We start from the raw sequence: 23,759 nt of genomic DNA on the forward strand, positions 1-23,759 counted from the left end.
TTAATTTACATCCAAGTTAGTTAGCATATAGTACAATAGTGACTTCAGGAGTGGAATCCATTGATTCATCCCCTACATGTAACACCCAGTGCTCATCCCAACAGGTGTCCTCCTTAATGCCCCTTGCCCATTTAGCCCATCCCCCTACACACAACCCATCCGGCAGCTCTCAGTTTGTTCTCTAAATTAAGAGCATCTTATGTTTTTTCCCCCTTCCTGCTTTTATATTATTTTTGCTTCCATTCCCTTATGTTCATCTGTTTTGTATCTTAAATTCCACATATGAGTGAAGTCATATGATATTTGTCTTTCTCTGACTAATTTTGCTTAGCATAATACACTCTAGCTTCATCCACATTGTTGCAAATGGCAAGATTTCATTCTTTTTGATTGCCAATACTGCCATTGTGTGTATGTGTGTGTGTCTAAATCTCTTTCATACATATATGTATGTATGTATACACACACACACATACACACCACACCTTTTTTATCCTTTATCCCTTCATCCGTCAATTGACATTTGGGCTCTTTCCATATACTTTGGCTATTGTCAATAGCACTTCTATAAACATTGGGGTCCATGTGCCCCTTTGAAACAACATACCTGTATCCTCTGGATAAATACCTAGTGGTGCAATTGCTGGGTTGTAGGGTAGTTCTATTTCTAGTTTTCTGAGGAACCTCCATACTGTTCTCCAGAGTGACTGCACCAGTTTGCATCCCCACCAGCAGTGAAAAAGTGTTCCTCTTTCTCTGCAACCTTGCCAACATCTGTTGTTGCCTGAGTTGTTAATGTTAGCCATTCTGACAGGTATGAGGTGGTATCTCATTGTGGTTTTAATTTGTATTTCCCTGATAATGAGTGACATTGAGAATTTTTTCATATGTCTGTTGGACATCTGGATGTCTTCTTTGGAAAAGTGTCTATTCATGTCTTTTAGCTTTTTCTTCACTGGATTATTTGTTTTCTGGCTGTTAAGTTTGATAAGTTCTTTATAGATTTTGGATACTAATCCTTTATCTGATAAGTCTTTGCAAATATCTTCTCCCATTTCATCAGTTACCTTTTAGTTTTTCTGATTGTTTCCTTCTCCATGCAGAAGATTTTTATTTTGATGAGGTCCTAATTGTTCATTTTTGCTTTTGTTTCCCTTGCCTCTAGAGACATGTTGAGTAAGAAGTTGCTGTGGCTGAAGTCAAAGAAGTTTTTGCCTGCTTTATCCCCTAGGATTTTGATGGCTTCCTGACTTATGTTTAGGTCTTTCATCCATTTTGAGTTTATTTTTGTGTATGGTGTAAGAAAGTAGTCTAGGTTCAATCTTCTGCATGTAGCTGTCCAGTTTTCCCAACACCATTTGCTGAAGAGACTGTCTTTATTCCATTGGATATTCTTTCCTGCCTTGTCACAAATTAGTTGGCCATACATTTGTGCGTATATTTCTGGGTTCTCTATTCTATTTCTTTGGTCTATGTGTCTGTTTTTGTGCCAATATCATCCTGTCTTGATTCTTACAGCTTTGTAGTACAGACTAAAGTCTGGGATTGTGATGCCTTCCACTTTGGTTTTCTTTTTCAACATTACTTTGGCTTTTTGGGGTCTTTTTTAGTTTCATACAAATTTTAGCATTGTTCATTCTAGCTTTGAGAAGAATGCTGGTGCAATTTTGATAGGGATTGCATTGAATGTGTAGATTGCTTTGGGTAGTATTGACATTTTAGCAATATTTGAATGACAGCCTAGCTGGATACAGAATTCTTGGCTGTATATTTTTCCAGTTCAGCATGTTGAATATATCCTGCCACGCCTTTCTGGCCTGCCAAGTTTCTGTGGATGGGTCTGTTATGAACCTGGTCTGTCTTCCCTTATAGGTTAAGTACTTTTTTTCCATTGCTGCTTTCATAAATCTTTCCTTTTCTATGTATTTTGTGAATTTGATTATGATATGCCTTGTTTATGGTCAGTTTCTGTTGAAGCACAGGAGTTCTCTGTGCTTCTTGGTTTTGATGTCTGTGTCTTTCCCTAGGTTAGTTAGAAATGGCTTCCACTGTGATTTGCTCACATAGACCTTGTACCCCTTTTTCTCTCTCTGTATCTTCTGGGACTCCTATGATTTTGATGTTATTCCTTTTTAATGAGTCACTGGGTTCTCTGATTCTTATGTCGTGCTGTTTTGCCTTAGTTTTCCTCTTTTTTTCTGTTTCATTATTCTCCATAGTTTCACCTTCTATATTGGTGATTCATGGCTCTGCTTCATCCATCCTTGCTGCCATGACATCCATTCAAGATTGCATCTCAGTTTTACCATTTTTAATTTTGTCCTGACTAGATTTTACCCCTTTTTCTCTGCAGAAAGGGATTCTATGCTTTTTCAACCCCAGTTAGTATTCTTATTATTGTGATTCTAAATTCTAGTTCAGACATCTTCCTTATATCTGTGTTGATTAAGTCCCTGGCTGTCCTTTCTTCCTGTTCTTTCTTTTGGGATGAATTCCTTCATTTGGTCATTTTTGGAGGAAGAAAAAGAATTAATAACATAAAAATTTAAATTAAAAAATTAAAAACAACATAAACAGTTAAATAAAGGAAGCTAGATCCTAGTGTGTTTTCATCTGGTTATTGAAAGAAGCTTGATAGAATAGAGGAAAAAGGGAAAGAAAGAAAAGTAAGGAAATGTTTAAAAATTTTAGAAAAGTATATAATAGAATAAAATGAAATGAAGAAAGTAAAATAGAATAAAACATTTCCAAAAATAAAAAAATATAGTAAAAATTAAAAAAATTAAAAAGCAGAAAATAAAAATAAATTTTTTCTTTTTCTGTATCCAAGAATAAGAAAAGAAAAATAAATGAAACAAACAAAAAAAAGAAAACAGAATAAAGAAGTAATGAATAGATGGAGCAGCAAACAGAATGAAATCCCAATAAAATTACATCCAGTTTCCCCTAGAAGTCTAACTATGAAGCACTTTATAGTTCGTACACTAAGCAGGCAGACAGACTTGTGCTCTAGGGCCTGAGCTTGGTTGGCACAGTTGGATGAGGCTTGGTGTAATGGCTCTGTTCTCCCACTATGTGGCTCTGCTTAGGTGACTGGGGTGGATTGGTGTGGCATGCATGCATGGGAGAGGTTTAATTGATGTCACCCAGCTTCCCAGTCTCTGGTGTCAGAACTCTGTGTTCTCAACAACCAGTCATCAAGTACCCCTCCTTTGTCTCCAGCTTCCATCCACTTCCTGTTTCTACACTGTACATATCCAAACTGTCAGCCTGCCAGGTGACACCTTCCTCATGAATTATATCTCATATGGGGCCGTGTTTCCATACCCTTCACTTCTGAGAGCCCTGCAGCATCAACTCTGACCCTCTAGGGGACGCCCTTGCTGGGCAATGGCTGGCTGCCAGCTTGCCCCTGGGAACTTTTGTGTGGTCATGCTTTTGCAGTGGTTCAGAGATTGTGGATGGTGCCTACTTGCCCCAGAAAAAGTTCCTGTGATTGCATGGCAGCAGAGGTTCAGAGATTATGGCAAATGCAACACACAGCCAGTGCCAGGTTTCATCTGAAGCACCCTGGTGTCTTTGTTCCAATACCAGCAAACATGGCTGTTCTCTGGGGTCCGCTGGGACCTTTGCCTGTAGGGAGGCTCTGTGGCTTCTACCAAATTCCCTCCTGGCAGGGGAACCACTTCTCCCCATGTGGGCTGTAGACCCCTCGGACCTCACTGTCTGCTCCTGAGGATTCATCCTTCCCACCAGAGCTCCATCAGGTATTGAGCTGTGGAGTTTTTTCCAGACTCTGTGCTCCTCTGTTTATAGAGTGCTAATGGTATTGAAACCATCCCCTTTTTCCTTTCTCCCTTTCTTGTTCAGTCACTTGTGGGTATTTCCACTCTTTCTCTTTCTCTCCAGCTACTTTTGGGGGAGTGCTTTTCCTGCACTCTCCCCCCTTTTAGGTTTCCTCTATCTGCAAAAACAGCTCCCTATCCTCTGTGGCTTCTCTCTCCCCCAGTTCACCTCTCTGCTGTGTACCTATTGAATTCTGTGGCTCAAGTTATGCAGATTGTTGTGTTAATCCTCAGATCAATTTTCTAGCTGTGCAAAATTCAGTTTCATTCTTTTGCATATAGCTCTCCAGTCTTCCTAGCACCATTTATTGAAGAGAGTGTCTTTCCCTATTGTATATTCTTGCCTTCTTTGTTGTGGATTATTTGACCATATAAGCAGGGTTTATTTGTGGATTTTCTATTTTGTTCCATTGATCTATGAGTCTATTTTTGTGCCAGTGTCATACTGTTTTCATTACTATGGCTCTGTAGTGTATCTTTTTTTTTTTGTTTTTTTCTTTAGAGAGAGAGAGAGAATGCAAGCAGTGAGAAGGGCACGGTGGGGGCGGGCGGGGGAGAGAGAGAGAGAGAGAGAGGGAGAGAGAATCTCAAGCAGGTTCCATACTCAGCATGGATTCTGATGTGGGACTCGATCCCACAACACTGAGATCATCACTGAGCAGAAATTAAGAGTTTGAGCAGAAATTAAGTTAGATGGTCAACCAACTGAGCTACCCAGCTGCCCCACTTTGTAGTGTATCATGAAATCTGGACTTCTGATACCTCCAGCTTTGTTTTTCTTTTTCAAGATTGCATTGGCTATTTGCAGTCTTTGTGGTTCTATATAAATTTTGGGATTATTTATTCTAGTTTTGTGAAAATGCTAGTATGTTAGTATTTTGATAGGGATTGCGTTGACTCTGCAGATTGCTTTGGGTAGTATGGACATTTTAAGAATATTAAATCTTTCAATCCATTAGCATGGAATATCTTTACATTTGTTTGCGTCATCTTCCATTTCTTTCGTAAGTGTTTTATAGTTTTCAGAGTACATGTCTTTCACCACCTTTGTTAAATTTATTCCTAGGTATTTAGTTTTTGTTTTGGTATAATTGTAAGTTCTCTTAACTTCTCCTTCTGCTAATTTCTATAAGTTTATAGAAATGAAACAGATTTCTGAGTATTATTTTTATACACTACAATGTTACTGAATTAATTTCTTATTTCTAATAGTTCTAATAGTTTAGAGTTTTCTGTGTGTATTATTATGCCATATGGAAATAATGAGTTTAACTTCTTCCTTACCAAAATGGATGCCTTGCATTTTTTTTTTTCTTGCCTGATTGCTATAGCTAACACTTCTTTCTATGTTGAACAATAGTGGTGAGAGTAGACATCCTATTTTGTTCCTGACCTTAAGGGAAAAGCTCCAAATTTTTCCTCATTGAGTATGATGTTAGCCATTTAAAAAATTTTAATATCTATTTATTTTGAGAGTGGGGAGGGGCAGAGAGGAGAGAGAGAATCCCAAACAGGCTCCATGCCTGATGCGGGGCTCAATCTCACAAACTGTGAGGTCATGATCTGAGCCAAAATCAAGAGTTGGTTGCTTAACTGACTGAGCCACTCAGGTTCCCCGGCCCTGTTTTTTTTTTTTTCCCTTTTCTTTTTCCTTTTTTTTAACTATATGGCCTTTGTTATGTTGATGTATGTTTCTTCTAAACCCACTTTATTGAGAGTTTATCATCAATGGCTGTTGATTTTTGTCAGATGCTTTTCCTGCACCTATTGGGATGATCATATGGATTTTAATCCTTCTCTTTTGTTGATATGAAGTTTCACATTGATTTGCAAATTTGAACCATTCTTGCACCCCCAGAATAAATTCCTCTTGATCACAGTGAATGATCCTTTTAATGTATTGTTGAATGTGGTTTGCCTGTATTTTGCTGAGGATTTTTCCATCTATGTTCATCAGAGATATTGACCTATAGTTTTTTTATTTGTGGTGTCCTTGTCTGATTTTGATATTAGAATAATGTTGGTCTTATAAAGTGAATTTGGGAACTTTCCTTTTTTTTTTTTCTATTTTTTGAAATAGTATGAGAATAAGTACTATTCTTTAAGTGCTTGGCAGAATTCACCTATAAATGTGTCTAGTCCTAGACTTTTATTTTTTTGGCAATTTTTTGATTACTGATTCAATTTCATTACTAGTATACTAGTAATTGGCCTTCAGATTTTCTATCTTCCTGATTCAATTTCTAAGAATTTATTTATTTCTTTTAGGTTGTCCAATTTGCTGATGTATAATTTTTCATCGTTTTCTCTTATATTGCATTATATTTCTGTGGTGTAAGCTGTTTATTCTCTTTTGTTTCTGATTTTATTTGAGTTTTTCTTTTTTTTTTTTTTCCTTGATGAGTCTGGCTAAGGGCTTATCAATTTTGTTTATCTTTTTAACGAACCGGCTCTTGGTTTCATTCATTGATCTTTTCCTTTTTAAGAAGTCTTATGTTATTTATTTGTACTCTGATCTTATTATTTTCTTACTTTTAATCTCTTTGGGCTTTGTTTGTTCTTTTCCTAGTTCATTTTAATGTAAGGTTAGATTGCTTTTGAGCTTTTTCTTGTTTCTTTTTTTTTTTTTTTTTTATTTTTTTTTTCAACGTTTATTTATTTTTGGGACAGAGAGAGACAGAGCATGAACGGGGGAGGGACAGAGAGAGAGGGAGACACACAGAATCGGAAACAGGCTCCAGGCTCTGAGCCATCAGCCCAGAGCCTGACGCGGGGCTCGAACTCACGGACTGTGAGATCGTGACCTGGCTGAAGTCGGACGCTTAACCGACTGCGCCACCCAGGCGCCCCGAGCTTTTTCTTGTTTCTTGAGGTAGGCCTGTGTTGCTAACTATCTCCCTCTTAATACTGATTTTGCTGTGTCCCAAAGATTTTGGGCAATTGTGTTTTCATTTGTCTCCATATATTTCTACATTTTTCTTTGATTTCTTCATTGACTCATTGGTTGTTTAGTAGCCTGTTGTTTAGCCTTTATATGTTCGTGTTCTTTTCATTGTCTTATGATTGATTTCTAGTTTCATACCACTCTGGTTGAAAAAGATGCATGGTATGATTTCAGTATTTTAAAATTTATTCAGACTTGTTTTGTGTCATATGTTAATATGATGTCTTCTGGAGAATGTTCCATGTGCACTTGAGAAGAATATGTATTTTGTTATTTTGGATGGAATGTTCTTTATATATGTGTTATGTCCAACTAGTCTAATGTGTCATCCAGAGATTCTGTTTCCTTATTGATTTTCTACCTGAATGATCTATCCATTGATGTAAGTGAGATGTTAAAGTCTCCTCCTATTAATGTATTATAATCAGTTTCTCCCTTTATGTCTGTCAATATTTGCTTTACATATTTATGTGCTCTAATATTGGGTGCATTGATATTTATAATTGTTATATTCTCTTGTTTGATTGTTCTCTTTATTTTATTATTATGTAATGCCCTTTTTGTATTTTGTTAGTCTTTGTTTAAAACTATTTTATCTGATGTAAATATTACTTCTTGTTTTGCTTCCATTTGTATGGTTAATATTTTTCCATCACTTCACTTTTAGTCTGCATGTGTCTTTGGGTCTGAGTTGAGTCTTTTATAGGCAACATGTAGATGGTTCTTTTATTTTTTTTAATCCATTATGCCACCCTATGTCTTTGATTGAAAAATTAGGCCATTCATATTTAAAGTAATTATTGATAGGTATGTACTTATTGTCATTTAATTAATTAATTAATTAATTATATTTATTTAATTTTTAAAATTTATTTAATTTTTTTGTAGTTCTTCTCTGCTTCATTCTTCTCTTTCTCTCTTTCTTTGTGATTTATGAGTTTCTCTAGTGTTACATTTGGTTTCTTTCTCTTTTTTTCTGTATCTTTTATAGATTTTGGGTTTGTGGTTAGCATGAAGTTCATATATAACATCTTAAGTACATAACAGTCTCTATTAAGTGGCCAGTCATTTAAGTCAAACACATTCTAAAAAACTTCTTTTTGTTCTTTTTTACTCCCTCCTTTGCAGTTTATGTATATGATGTCATATTTTAAATTTTTTATCCATAATTTTCTTACACTTAATTATGGCATTATCTTTTCTTAAGTTCTCCTTCATTTTTGAAGTATAATCTTGCCAGGTATGTAACACTTGGCATATAGTATTCTTTTCTTAATTGCATTTAAAATATGCCATCACGCTACCTTCTGATGTCCATAGTTTCTGAGAAGAAAACAGTTGTTAATCTTATTAAAGATCTCTTGTTCATTTTACTTCATATAAATACCTACTTACATGTCAAATTTGGGGAGGTTTGTTCTTAGGGATTTCTGCTCTGGGAATTTATGATTCTCAGTATCACCTGTCTGTCTCTTCTATTTTTGATGCTGTGATTTGCTCTGTGACCTCAATTTTGTGATGGACATAAGATGAATTGTTGATTTTCAGTTCATTCAGCTTTTATTGTTAGGACAGAGTGATTGATATGACTTCTTGCAATCCAGATTGGAAATCAGAAATTTGAACTATTTATTTGAGGGGTGCCTTGGTGGATCAGTTGGTTGAGTGTCCAACTCACCTCAGGTCATGATTGCAGGGTCATATCAAGCTCCTCTGCCCCTCTCTCCTGCTCGTTCTCTCTCTCTCTCCCTCTAAAATAAACAAAACAATAAAAATAAACTATCTTGAAGATCTGTATTCTTTGATATATTTCATCTTTCAAGTTTCTGTGCCTTTAGCTTGTGGTCAGGTAGTATATTTGACAAAGATTTTCTTATATGCCTTGAGCCACAAAAAATAAAAGGAGAAAAACATTTTTCCTGTTCCTTTAAGTTTAGATCTGTGTTGGGACCCTCCTTCAAAACTTAGCTAAGCTGTTTACAAATCTTGAGTTAGCCTTCATTTTTTGTTTGCGTTGAGCTAAAGATAAGCCGGAGGTGAAAGTTTAGTGTCACTCAGATATTTTGTGAGCATGAATCCTGGCCAGGGTAAGTATGTGGCTCACTAGATTCCTCTTATATATGGGATCTTTTCAAAAATCCTTATTTTCCAAAGTTACTGTTGCTATAGCTTTTTCTTCTAGGATTTTGACATGTATATTATTTGCCACAACTGCAATCTTTTTCTACAGGGAGCAGTGGCTTGTTCATTTTCCTTTCAGTGTTTTTGAGTAATTCCCTCCACTCAGATGTTTGTTTGTTTGTTTTTTGCCATGAGAGAGTTCTGAGCTAGATGAAACAAAGGCAAAAGCTGCAAGTCCTTCAGAGAACCCTCAGAAAGGTCAAAACAGACAAAGTTCCTTGGCAATAGATCTTTGTTTCCTCTAGAACCACATACCCAAATCAGAAATGGAGGTTGTCAACTTTATGACTACCATTGTACTAGGGGAGGGCAAGACTGTTGAAATGTCACAAAGTTCTCCTACAGTGTGTAAGTCACATTTTAATTTATTCAGCATTACTTGGTTCCTGTAAAGCCTTGACTATTTTTCAGAGTTCTGAAAACTTGGTCATGACAGTTTTTGCTCATGTTTTCATGTTTCCATGTAGGATAGGCCCTTTGAGTTCCCTATTCTACCATTTTTGCTGTCATCACTCTCTAAATACCCAAAATAGGTCTTATTTGATGCAAATTTACAACTGATTCTGGATTTTATATAGAAGTTCAATGGGTCAAGAATAGACAAATGAGGTCTGAGGAAAAAGAACAAAATGAGACAATTTGCCCTAGCAGATATCAAAACTTGTTATAAAGCTATATTTATTATAATTGTGTACTTTTGGTGCAAGACTAGATAGACCAATGGAATTGAATAAAAACTCAGAAATAGATCCTTTCATATATGGAATATGTTACTAATGACCTCTAGTACAGTACATAATCCCCCATTATCTGTGGATTTGTGGAGGATATGTTCTCAGATCCCCAGTGGGATGCCTACATGGATAGTACATACATACACACACACACACACATACACATATACATACATCCACACATACATGCTATGTGTTATGCTATACATGCATACCTATGATAAAGTTAAATTTATAAATTAGGAACAGTAAGAGAGTAACAACAACTATTAATAAATTAGGGCACATAACAATAACAATTATGTGAATGAGGTCTCTAAAAATATCTTATTATACTGTATTTAACCCTTTCTCTTATAATTGAGATAATAAAATATCTACTTAATGAGATGCAGTGAGGTGAATGATATAGGCATTATGACATACTGTAAGACTACTGTTGACTTTCTGATGATATGTCAGAAGCAGGGATATCTGCTTCTGGACAGTGGTTAACCAAAGGTAACTGAAACTGGAAAGTGAAACTGTAGGCAAGGAGAGGATTACTGTATAATAAATGGCTCTGGGATAACGAAAAGACAAAAGTTGATCCCTACTTTATAGTATATATAAAAAAACCATTTTGTGATGAATTAAAGACCTAAATGTAGAAGAAAAAACCAAAAATATTTAGAAACAATATTTAGAGACTGTCTTTATGACCTAGAGAAATGAATAATTACAAGATTAAATATGTCATAAAAAGAAAGTTGGATAAATCCAACTATATTAAAATTAAAACCTCTATTGTATAAAGATTCATAAAGAGATGTACAAGAGAAGGTTCAAATAGGGGAAAGTGCTTAGATAACATATAAGTGACAAGGGATTATCCAGAATATATAAATAACATTTATTTATAATAAGTATAAGATAAATCAATAGAAAATGCTCAAGGGAAATAAAAAGGCATTTCACACAGAAGGAAATACAAATAGCCTATAAATATATCAAAATATATTCTACCCTTTTAGAAAATTTTAGCAACTAAGGCATGTTGTTTTGGTATGTTAATTTCATAGGAAAAAATAAAATGTTTGTTGGCTTTTAAAGTTTTATAAAACCCTTCCATTGAGTGTACATTTTTTTCTAGTGCTTTCCTATATTGCTCTACCTTTTCCCAAATAGTCCTCTTGTTAATACTTATATTAATTTTTCTCCCCTTCATTTATACTTCAGTTTGAATTCTGCCCCCAATGTCCCGTGAACTAGTCCTGTAATGATAGTAATGACTGCTTCCCCCTAACTCCATGGTGTTAAATTCATTGTTCATGACTCTTGACAACTCCGCAAATATAACTCTGTTGAACATTTTGTTCTTCTTGAAATGTTCTTCTCTTGGTTTCAGTGACACGCTATGCCTATCTGAATGTTAGTTACAGCTTATTATTTCACTTAAAAAATATTATGCCATCTTTTCATTAGGAAGCTTTTTATTACAGTGGCATTGAGAGCCAGCCCCATTAATAGTTTTTTGAGTAGGGTATTTACTCTGATGGCTAACAGACACATGAAAAGGTACTCACTATCAGTCATCATCAGAGAAATATGAATCAAAACTATGAGATACACCTATCAGAATGGCTAAAATTTAATAACACAGGAAACAACAGACGTTGGCAAAGTTGCAGAGAAAGGAAAACCCTCCTACACTGTTGGTGGGAATGCAAACTGATGTAGCCACTCTGGAAACAGTATAGAGGTCCCTCAAAAAGTTAAACATAGAACTACCCCAATATCTAGTGATTGAACTACTAGGTATTTACCCAAAGACTATGAAAATACTAATTCAATGGGATACATGCACCCTGATATTTATGTTATAGCAGCAATATATCAACACTAGCCAAATTATGGAAAGAGCCCAAGTGTCCATTAACTGATGAATGGATAAAGAATTTGTGGTATACACACACAGACACACACACACACACACACACACACACATAATGGGATATTAGCCATCAAAAAAATGAAATCTTGCCATTGGCAATGACATGGATGGAGCTAGAGAGTATTATGCTAAATGAAATGTCAGAGAAAGGCGAATGCCATATGATTTCATTCATGTGGAATTTCAGAAACAAAACAGATGAACATAGGGGGGAGAAAGAGGCAAACCATAAAACAGAGTCAATTATAATTTTTTTAAGTTTATTAATTTTAAGAGAAAGAGAGAAAGAGTGAGAGTGAGCATGAGCAGAGAGAGAGAGAGGGAGAATGAGAATCCCAGGCAGGATCTATGCTGCCAGTGCAGAGCCTGATGCTGGGCTCAGTCTCACGAGCTGTGTGATCATGACCTGAGCCAAAATCAAAGGTTGTTCTCTTTAAGCAACTGAGCCAACCAGGCATCCCAGACTCCTAACTATTGAGAGCAAACTGAGGGTTGCTGGAGAGGAGGTGGGTGCGGTGATGATGGTTTAAATGGATGATGGGTATTAAGGAGGACACTTGTGATGAGCACTGGGTGTTACATGTAAGTGATGAATTACTAAATCTACCCTGAAACTAATATTGCACAATATGTTAACTAACTGGAATTTAAATAAAAACTTGAAACAAACAAAAGAGTAAGGTATATACTGATTACCTTGCCTATAGTTTTTTCTTACATTTACTTTTCTAAGAATAAATTTTGTTGTTGTTTGTTAGGTTAGAATGTGTGGTGAAATCATTTGGGAGCCTTTGAATTTCTGAAAACAGTTTCATTTTGGCTTCACACTTAAATGATAAATAAAATTAGAATAGAAGTTTAATATTTTTCCTGGGAACTTTATATACGTTCCTCTACATTTTCATGGAATTTTCGTTTTCTGTTTAGTGTTTGTGTAAAATTGATTTTCCTCACTTCTGATCAGTTTTCATTCTCCACTTTTATCAGTAGTGTTCTAGGTTCCGCATTACTAAAACTGAAGATGTAGGTTTCCTCAGTAGTTGAGAAAGTCTTTGTTCTCTGGGCTTTTAGTGGTTTAAATAATTGTTGGACTCTGGCTGTAATGAATGAGTGAATTGATATATGATGGTTTCCTATCATCTTCTGAGATAGGAAAGGAGGTTTTGAGAACCTTGGAATCTCTTGATAGTGGAAAGAATGAGTTTATTCCAAGGTAGTGTGCCTCAGTGAACATTAGTTTCTAAATCCTTATGCAACTAAAAATATTTCTCTTCAGACATGGATATTTATTTACTTTGGTATTTTTTGTTGAGGATCTCAGCCCTTTTTGCTTAGATTTTTGATTTCTTATTATTTAGCACAGTGATTCTCAAACTTTAGCATGCAATGGAATCAATTGGAGGGCCAGTTAAAACACAAATTGCTGGCCCTACTCCCAGAGTTTTTGATTCAGTTGGCTGGGATGAGGCCTAAGAATTTACATTACTAACAAATATGATTGTTTAGGTGATACTGATGCTCTTGGTTTGGGGACTACACTTTTTGAACTATTGATTTAGTGTTAGTATGGCAAAAAAAATTTTTAGACTAGTCTGATTTTTCACTTAAGTAACTTTTTTTTCCTGCTCTAATGAATGTACTAATTTTTTTTTAACAATGTAATTCAGAACTTTTATCTGGATGTGATAGAATGGGCTTTTGTGGGTGTGTTTCAAATGTAATCATTTGAACATTATATTTTCTAAGTGGTAAATATTGGTATTTAGGATTGTGTGATTCATTTTGGATATTCAGTTTCTGTCACAGTCTCCCAGACCAGTTGTATGCATTTCCTATTAAAAATATCAAGTAGTAATATAATATTTTGTATCTCAATTTTTAGGCCCTTCAACAGAGCAAGTTTTACTGAAGAGATAATGTTCTTATGATAATGCTTTTCATTATTATACTCTATGCTTTATGAAAAAAATCTCTTCCAAGAGGAATCTTAATTTTATTCCTTATTTATATTAACTAATATATGAAAAAAAATGTACATTATTTTTGGGTATCATACTATATATCTATAATGGTGGACAGTTTTCTAGAACTGAGTTGTCTATGCATGATGTACTAAAAACTATATCTGTAATTATAAAAATGTTATCTTGGATTGTAGATTTACAGTTTTATTTTAATAATTTGTATATTTTTCTTATTGAAAATTATAGAGAATTAAATAGTTTATCATATCATAACATAGTGAATAATTTTATATTTAAATGTTTTAATTAAAACTTTATTTTCCAGATTTTGGAATCTCTTTTTAAGGTATGTTCAATATATTACAGTTTAAGCCTACTGAAATTATAATACAGAAATATACACTAATGAAGAAGAGGTTTCTAAGTTTTGAGGAAGTAAAAAGAACTCCCAAACTTGCAACTATATAAATTTTAAAATGTTATATTCCAGTTGTATGTTGCATTAGCCCAATTCTGAACCCTAGGATAAATGATGTTTAGTTCATGGCTAATATCTGATAGATGAAGTACACACACACACACACACACACCCACCCACACACACACACACCTGTACCCACCCACATGTTTGAATAACTTGTCAATAAGTATTTCTTTCTTTCTTTCTTTTTTTTTTTAAAGTGGTTTCAGCTACAGGTCAATCAGATGGAGGAGGTAAGTATAACATTTCTTAATTGTGAATTTAATTGATATTTTGTCTCATTTGAAAATCAATTTGAAATTAGTTAAGATTTTTTGAATAACTATTGTTTATAATCTTTTGACTTAGGTAGAGAAGGAACAAAAGGTTAGAATAAAATGTTTCTCCTTGATTACACACTACATTCCTGCATGTATCTGAGATGCTCTGAGTTTGACACATTCTTTCTCTTAAAAATAAATAATGGAAATTTAATTATCATTCTTTCCTAATATATGTAAAAGAGTAAGTGACAAGGAAAAACTTATATCAGCTTAAACCTTTCTCCTGTATTTAAAAAACATGTATGATATTATAATATGCTTACTTATACAATTTTATATTGGTTTTATTTAAATTTAATGGTATGTTTATGATTTTTTTTATACTTTAGATTTTCAGATGTTTTATGACCATTTTGAAAACTATCGGTCTCTAACCTTAAGGGTTTTTAATTCCATTTTGGGAAAGACTTTATGCTGTTTTTTTTAAGTTTATTTATTTATTTTGAAAGAGAGAGGGAGCATCATCTCAAACCTATATTCCCTCAGTCCCATTTTCATTTACACTCTCAATGAGTCACTTGAAATGCCTGATATATAAGCCACCGGTTAGAACTCCTAAATTACCAAACAGCTTATTTAAATCCATGCTCATTCACTCCTCCTTTCTTCTTATTAAACAAATATTGTTCCTCTTCTTACATAAGACTCATTCTTTTACTTGTTTTGGATCTTAAGAAATTGATTAATCATTCTCACATATTAAACTTTTCCTAACCAATTGTGTTCTTCCTTTCAGGTTTTAAATATACTCATGTCTCTCTAATTTGATGCCACATTCCCTCCAATTACTGGCCTATTTCTTTTTTGCCCTTCATAACCAATCTTTAAAAAAAATTGTATGCAAATTTACTCATAAGGGAAATAGTTATTACATTACTGTTGGGTGACTCAGTTGGTTAAGCATCTGACTTCGTCTCAGGTCATGATCTCATGGTTCATGGGTTTGAGCCCCATGTTGGGCTCTGTGCTGACAGCTCAGAGCCTTGAGCCTGCTTTGGGTTCTGCGTCTCCCTCTCTCTGCCCCTTCCCTGCTCACGCTCTGTCTCTCTCTCTCTCTCTCTCTCTCTCTCTCTCTGTCAAGAATAAATAAACATTAAAAAAATTATTGTTTTTTTTAAATAAAGGCAAAATCAAAGATTTATAAAAGTGAGGAGAGGAAAAGCCTTGAAGATAGTTGAGGGACAATAAAACTAGTTGAGTCTTTTATAAAAAAAATTATTAGCTGATAAATTGGCATCTAGTGAAGAGGTTAATCTGGATGTTCTCTCCTTGAAAGAGCCAACTAGGGCTATCAAAAATAATTGGAGTTTTTGTGGATTTTCTATAAAAACTTAACAGTTTAGCTGAGGGCCATACTTTGAAACTTCAGAGCTCATTTTTTTGGCATCAATTTATTATATATACTCTTTTCTTCCAAAGCATTTCTCAGCCTACCCTGATTAGATTCTCTCTCCATAATAAAGAAAACATTCTGTTTGGTTCTATGAAACTTTTATATTGTCAAATTCAATAGGAATTTTCTTTACCTTAGCTATACTTGACATTGTCAATCATTTCATCATTTTTAAAACACTATTTCTTTGACTTTTGTGAATTACGCTTTCTTGGCTACTGTTTTACCTCTTTAGCTGTTTCCTTTTTAGAACCACCTTTATTTTATAACCAATAAATATTTGAGCGCCTTGAGATTTCATTCTATATCCTCCTTTTCTTTTCTTTACTTTATTTATTTATTTATTTATTTATTTATTTATTTTTTATTTTTTATTTTTTATTTTTTAATATATGAAATTTACTGTCAAATTGGTTTCCATACAACACCCAGTGCTCATCCCAACAGGTGCCCTCCTCAATACCCATCACCCACCCTGCCCTCCCTCCCACCCCCCATCAACCCTCAATTTGTTCTCAGTTTTTAACAGTCTCTTATGCTTTGGCTCTCTCCCACTCTAACCTCTTTTTTTTTTTTTTTTTCCTTCCCCTCCCCCATGGGTTTCTGTTATGTTTCTCAGGATCCACATAAGAGTGAAACCATATGGTATCTGTCTTTCTCTGTATGGCTTATTTCACTTAGCATCACACTCTCCAGTTCCATCCATGTTGCTACAAAAGGCCATATTTCATTTTTTCTCATTGCCACGTAGTATTCCGTTGTGTATATAAACCACAATTTCTTTATCCATTCATCAGTTGATGGACATTTAGGCTCTTTCCATAATTTGGCTATTGTTGAGAGTGCCGCTATAAACATTGGGGTACAGGTGCCCCTATGCATCAGTACTCCTGTATCCCTTGGATAAATTCCTAGCAGTGCTATTGCTGGGTCATAGGGTAGGTCTATTTTTAATTTTCTGAGGAACCTCCACACTGCTTTCCAGAGCGGCTGCACCAATTTGCATTCCCACCAACAGTGCAAGAGGGTTCCTGTTTCTCCACATCCTCTCCAGCATCTATAGTCCCCTGATTTCTTCATTTTGGCCACTCTGACTGGCGTGAGGTGGTATCTGAGTGTGGTTTTGATTTGTATTTCCCTGATAAGGAGCGACGTTGAACATCTTTTCATGTGCCTGTTGGCCATCCGGATGTCTTCTTTAGAGAAGTGTCTATTCATGTTTTCTGCCCATTTCTTCACTGGGTTATTTGTTTTTCGGGTGTGGAGTTTGATGAGCTCTTTATAGATTTTGGATACTAGCCCTTTGTCCGATGTGTCATTTGCAAATATCTTTTCCCATTCCGTTGGTTGCCTTTTAGTTTTGTTGGTTGTTTCCTTTGCTGTGCAGAAGCTTTTTATCTTCATAAGGTCCCAGTAATTCACTTTTGCTTTTAATTCCCTTGCCTTTGGGGATGTGCCGAGTAAGAGATTGCTACGGCTGAGGTCAGAGAGGTCTTTTCCTGCTTTCTCCTCTAAGGTTTTGATGGTTTCCTGTCTCACATTCAGGTCCTTTATCCATTTTGAGTTTATTTTTGTGAATGGTGTGAGAAAGTGGTCTAGTTTCAACCTTCTGCATGTTGCTGTCCAGTTCTCCCAGCACCATTTGTTAAAGAGACTGTCTTTTTTCCATTGGATGTTCTTTCCTGCTTTGTCAAAGATGAGTTGGCCATACGTTTGTGGGTCTAGTTCTGGGGTTTCTATTCTATTCCATTGGTCTATGTGTCTGTTTTTATGCCAATACCATGCTGACTTGATGATGACAGCTTTGTAGTAGAGGCTAAAGTCTGGGATTGTGATGCCTCCTGCTTTGGTCTTCTTCTTCAAAATTACTTTGGCTATTCGGGGCCTTTTGTGGTTCCATATGAATTTTAGGATTGCTTGTTCTAGTTTCGAGAAGAATGCTGGTGCAATTTTGATTGGGATTGCATTGAATGTGTAGATAGCTTTGGGTAGTATTGACATTTTGACAATATTTATTCTTCCAATCCATGAGCAGGGAATGTCTTTCCATTTCTTTATGTCTTCTTCAATTACCTGCATAAGCTTTCTATAGTTTTCAGCATACAGATCTTTTACATCTTTGGTTAGATTTATTCCTAGGTATTTTATGCTTCTTGGTGCAATTGTGAATGGGATCAGTTTCTTCATTTGTCTTTCTGTTGCTTCATTGTTAGTGTATAAGAATGCAACTGATTTCTGCACATTGATTTTGTATCCTGCAACTTTGCTGAATTCATGTGTCAGTTCTAGCAGACTTTTGGTGGAGTCTATCGGATTTTCCATGTATAATATCATGTCATCTGCAAAAAGCGAAAGCTTGACTTCGTCTTTGCCAATTTTGATGCCTTTGATTTCCTTTTGTTGTCTGATTGCTGATGCTAGAACTTCCAGCACTATATTAAACAACAGCGGTGACAGTGGGCATCCCTGTCGTGTTCCTGATCTCAGGGAAAAAGCTCTCAGTTTTTCCCCGTTGAGGATGATGATAGCTGTGGGCTTTTCATAAATGGCCTTTATGATCTTTAAGTATGTTCCTTCTATCCCGACTTTCTCAAGGGTTTTTATTAAGAAAGGGTGCTGGATTTTGTCAAAGGCCTTTTCTGCATCGATTGACAGGATCATATGGTTCTTCTCTTTTTTTTTGTTAATGTGATGTATCACGTTGATCGATTTGCGAATGTTGAACCAGCCCTGCATCCCAGGAATGAATCCCACTTGATCATGGTGAATAATTCTTTTTATATGCTGTTGAATTCGATTTGCTAGTATCTTATTGAGAATTTTTGCATCCATATTCATCAGGGATATTGGCCTGTAGTTCTCTTTTTTTACTGGGTCTCTGTCTGGTTTAGGAATCAAAGTAATACTGGCTTCATAGAATGAGTCTGGAAGTTTTCCTTCCCTTTCTATTTCTTGGAATAGCTTGAGAAGGATAGGTATTATCTCTGCTTTAAATGTCTGGTAGAACTCCCCTGGGAAGCCATCTGGTCCTGGACTCTTATTTGCTGGGAGATTTTTGATAACCGATTCAATTTCTTCTCTGGTTATGGGTCTGTTCAAGCTTTCTATTTCCTCCTGATTGAGTTTTGGAAGAGTGTGGGTGTTTAGAAATTTGTCCATTTCTTCCAGGTTGTCCAATTTGCTGGCATATAATTTTTCATAGTATTCCCTGATAATTGTTTGTATCTCTGAGGGATTGGTTGTAATCATTCCATTTTCATTCATGATTTTATCTATTTGGGTCATCTCCCTTTTCTTTTTGAGAAGCCTGGCTAGAGGTTTGTCAATTTTGTTTATTTTTTCAAAAAACCAACTCTTGGTTTCGTTGATCTGCTCTACAGCTTTTTTAGATTCTATATTGTTTATTTCTGCTCTGATCTTTATTATTTCTCTTCTTCTGCTGGGTTTAGGCTGCCTTTGCTGTTCCGCTTCTATTTCCTTTAGGTGTGCTGTTAGATTTTGTATTTGGGATTTTTCTTGTTTCTTGAGATAGGCCTGGATTGCAATGTATTTTCCTCTCAGGACTGCCTTCGCTGCATCCCAAAGCGTTTGGATTGTTGTATTTTCATTTTCGTTTGTTTCCATGTATATTTTAATTTCTTCTCTAATTGCCTGGTTGACCCACTCATTCGTTAGTAGGGTGTTCTTTAACCTCCATGCTTTTGGAGGTTTTCCAGACTTTTTCCTGTGGTTGATTTCAAGCTTCATAGCATTGTGGTCTGAAAGTATGCATGGTATAATTTCAATTCTTGTAAACTTATGAAGGGCTGTTTTGTGACCCAGTATATGATCTATCTTGGAGAATGTTCCATGTGCACTCGAGAAGAAAGTATATTCTGTTGCTTTGGGATGCAGAGTTCTAAATATATCTGTCAAGTCCATCTGATCCAATGTATCATTCAGGGCCCTTGTTTCTTTATTGACTGTGTGTCTAGATGATCTATCCATTTCTGTAAGTGGGGTGTTAAAGTCCCCTGCAATGACCACATTCTTATCAATAAGGTTGCTTATGTTTATGAGTAATTGTTTTATATATCTGGGGGCTCGGGTATTTGGCGCATAGACATTTATAATAGTTAGCTCTTCCTGGTGGATAGACCCTGTGATTATTATATAATGCCCTTCTTCATCTCTTGTTACAGCCTTTAATTTAAAGTCTAGTTTGTCTGATATAAGTATGGCTACTCCAGCTTTCTTTTGGCTTCCAGGAGCATGATAAATAGTTCTCCATCCCCTCACTCTCAATCTAAAGGTGTCCTCAGATCTAAAATGAGTCTCTTGTAGACAGCAAATAGATGGGTCTTGTTTTTTTATCCATTCTGATACCCTATGTCTTTTAGTTGGCGCATTTAATCCATTTACATTCAGTGTTATTATAGAAAGATATGGGTTTAGAGTCATTGTGATGTCTGTATGTTTTATGCTTGTAGTGATGTCTCTGGTACTTTGTCTCACAGGATCCCCCTTAGGATCTCTTGTAGGGCTGGTTTCATGGTGACAAATTCCTTCAGTTTTTGTTTGTTTGGGAAGACCTTTATCTCTCCTTCTATTCTAAATGACAGACTTGCTGGATAAAGGATTCTCGGCTGCATATTTTTTCTGTTTAGCACACTGTAGATATCGTGCCAAGCCTTTCTGGCCTGCCAAGTTTCAAAGGAGAGATCAGTCACGAGTCTTATAGGTCTCCCTTTATAAGTGAGGGCACGTTTATCCCTTGCTGCTTTCAGAATTTTCTCTTTATCCTTGTATTTTGCCAGTTTCACTATGATATGTCGTGCCGAAGATCGATTCAAGTTACGTCTGAAGGGAGTTCTCTGTGCCTCTTGGATTTCAATGCCTTTTTCCTTCCCCAGTTCAGGGAAGTTCTCAGCTATAATTTGTTCAAGTACCCCTTCAGCACCTTTCCCTCTCTCTTCCTCCTCTGGGATACCAATTATGCGTATATTATTTTTTTTTAGTGTATCACTTAGTTCTCTAATTTTCCCCTCATACTCCTGGATTTTTTTATCTCTCTTTCTTTCAGCTTCCTCTTTCTCCATAACTTTATCTTCTAGTTCACCTATTCTCTCCTCTGCCTCTTCAAGCCGAGCCATCGTGGATTCCATTTTGTTTTGCATTTCGTTTAAAGCGTTTTTCAACTCCTCGTGACTGTTCCTTAGTCCCTCGATCTTTGTGGCAAGAGATTCTCTGCTGTCCTGTATACTGTTTTCAAGCCCAGCGATTAATTTTATGACTATTATTCTAAATTCACTTTCTGTTATATTATTTAAATCCTTTTTGATCAGTTCATTAGCTGTTGTTATTTCCTGGAGATTCTTCTGAGGGGAATTCTTCCGTTTGGTCATTTTGGAGAGTCCCTTGCGTGGTGAGGACCTGCAGTGCACTTCCCCTGTGCTGTGGTGTATAACTGGAGTTAGTGGGCGGGGCCGCAGTCCGACCCGATGTCTGCCCCCAGCCCACTGCTGGGGCCACAGTCAGACTGGTGTGTGCCTTCTCTTCCCCTCTCCTAGGGGCGGGATTCACTGTGGGGTGGCGTGTCCCGTCTGGGCTACTTGCACACTGCCAGGCTTGTGGTGCTGGGGATCTGGCGTATTAGCTGGGGTGGGTAGGCAAGGTGCACGGGGGGTGGAGGGGCAGGCTTAGCTCGCTTCTCCTTAGGTGATCCACTCCAGGAGGAGCCCTGTGGCAGCGGGAGGGAGTCAGATCCGCTGCCGGAGGTTTGGCTCCGCAGAAGCACAGAGTTGGGTGTTTGCGCGGAGCGAGCAAGTTCCCTGGCAGGAACTGGTTCCCTTTGGGATTTTGGCTGGGGGATGGGCGGGGGAGATGGCGCTGGCGCCTTTGTTCCCCGCCAAGCTGAGCTCTGCCGTCCGGGGGCTCAGCAGCTCTCCCTCCCTTTGTCCTCCAGCCTTCCCGCTTTCCGAGCAGAGCTGTTAACTTATGACCTCCCAGACGCTAAGTCGCGCTTGCTGTCGGAACACAGTCTGTCCGGCCCCTCCGCTTTTGCCAGCCAGACTCGGGGGCTCTGCTTGGCCGGCGAGCCGCCCCTCCGCCCCGGCTCCCTCCCGCCAGTCCGTGGAGCGCGCACCGCCTCGCCGCCCTTCCTACCCTCTTCCGTGGGCCTCTAGTCTGCGCTTGACTCCGGAGACTCCCTTCTGCTAATCCTCTGGCGGTTTTCTGGGTTCTTTAGGCAGGTGTAGGTGGAATCTAAGTGATCGGCAGGACGCGTTGTGTCCGCCATCTTCCGGAACCTCTCTTTTCTTTACTTTAAACTTACCCCCTAGGCAACCACAACTGGTTTTTCAATTTAAGTGTTACGTTTATACTGGTAATTTAGAAATGTACACTTCTTGCTCAAAATCATCCTCTGAACTCCAGATGGGTATATAATTGCCTACTAGACTATTTCACCTCACACCCAATGAATCAAAACCAATAATTTTTTTACCCTTAAACTTACACTTCTTCCAGTGTTCCCTGTCTCAGTGAATGGTAGTAATATCTATCCAGTTGGGTAAAACAGAAATGTGGCGATTAACCTTGACAACTTGATTTCTTAATATTCAATACATTCCTGAGTCCTTTTGATTTTATGTCCTAAATAGCTTTCATATATGTTGATCTTTCTCTGTATCTACTATTTACACTTTAGTGCCAGTTACCATCATTTCCAGTATTTCTCAAATCCTGGTGTATGCATTCATATTCACAAGGAGGAACCTTTAGTATAGAACTAAACTTCTGATCTAGAATTCCAAATTTTTCAGTTTTTAAATCCATAATTAATTATTATGAATAATTACTAAATTTGGTGTGTATTAGATACATTGCCAATGTGTTTGTATTATCTTATGACTTTTGATGAATGGTTTCTTAAATATGTTTGATGGATCATGTTTAAGTATTACCCAAGATACCTGTTCCAAATGCCCATTTCAGAACTCCATGTCAGAGTTCCTGAATTAAAGTTCTTTTTGTATGTGTATAGGTTAGCAATATGCCTTTTTAATAGGAATTCTTTAAAAAATTTTTTTATTCTTTATTTTTGAGAGAGAGACAGTGAGACAGAGTGCGAGTGGGGGAGGAACAGAGAGAGGGAGACACAGAATCCAAAGCGGGATCCAGGCTCTGAGCTGTCAGCACAGAGCCTGACGTGGGGCTCGAACTCATTAACCACAAGATCATGACCTGAGCCAAAGTTGGATGCTCAACTGACTGAGCAACCCAGGCGCCCCTTAATAGGATTTCTTAGAGGATTATTATGTATACTAACATTTGAGAATCTTGGAATAATCTTGTTTTTATTGCTGACACATTTTATTGATAGTACATGCTGGTGAGGCTAATGCCTGCGGTCATGTTACATCAACAGAGATACATGTTGAAGCCTTCAGAATGTGTGGTGAGCTGCACTAGAGAAATGTAGGATTAGCACATAGGCTATGTGGTTCTGCTGGAACCTGTGCCAAGTAGGTGTCTTTGATGAAATCTTGTAGCTGATAATCTCATTGTCTATTCCATATTCCTTTAGTTCTGTGATATCATCTCTTCTCCCAGAAAGGACTCATGTTTAAATTGAATTCTTAACAGGAAATGCAACGTATCAGTTAGGGTCTAATCAAAAGATAAAAACTACACTGTAATTTGAATAGGGAAAGTTCAATATAAAGAATTACTAATATAGGAGAATCCCTACCAAGAGGTAAAGGCAACTCTAAAGAATATAGGAATAGAAGATATAAGGAACAGCCTCTATTGATAGGATGGAAGCAAAGTACTTAAAGAAGGAACAAATCTTAATACCCCCATCCTTACCCTGTCCCTAACCCAGGGCTAAGGTCCAGAACTTGTGAAGAAGGAGCAGCTGTCATCACTGAGTTTTCTGGGGTGCCATAGTGGTGGAACCAGGACTTACTGGGAAGCTG

The 23,759-nt window shown here is 36.7% G+C and overlaps 1 protein-coding gene across 3 annotated transcripts in view; it reads left to right on the plus strand.

The window, feature by feature from the left end:
- The window catches only part of LOC125918683 (coiled-coil domain-containing protein 7-like), a 140,508-nt gene that overhangs the window by 30,112 nt on the left and 86,637 nt on the right, over positions 1-23,759 (plus strand). For 2 of the 3 annotated variants that reach the window (XM_049624803.1, XM_049624801.1), the window contains exons 5-6: positions 13,927-13,947; positions 14,283-14,315. The exons of the other annotated variant lie outside the window; for it this stretch is intronic. In XM_049624803.1, the coding sequence (XP_049480760.1) occupies positions 13,927-13,947; positions 14,283-14,315 (54 nt within the window). The remainder of the gene's footprint in view (positions 1-13,926; positions 13,948-14,282; positions 14,316-23,759) is intronic. 3 annotated transcript variants of the gene reach the window in all.

Source organism: Panthera uncia, chromosome B4 (assembly GCF_023721935.1).
Source record: "Panthera uncia isolate 11264 chromosome B4, Puncia_PCG_1.0, whole genome shotgun sequence".
In the NCBI taxonomy this organism is placed as follows: Eukaryota; Metazoa; Chordata; class Mammalia; order Carnivora; family Felidae; genus Panthera; species Panthera uncia.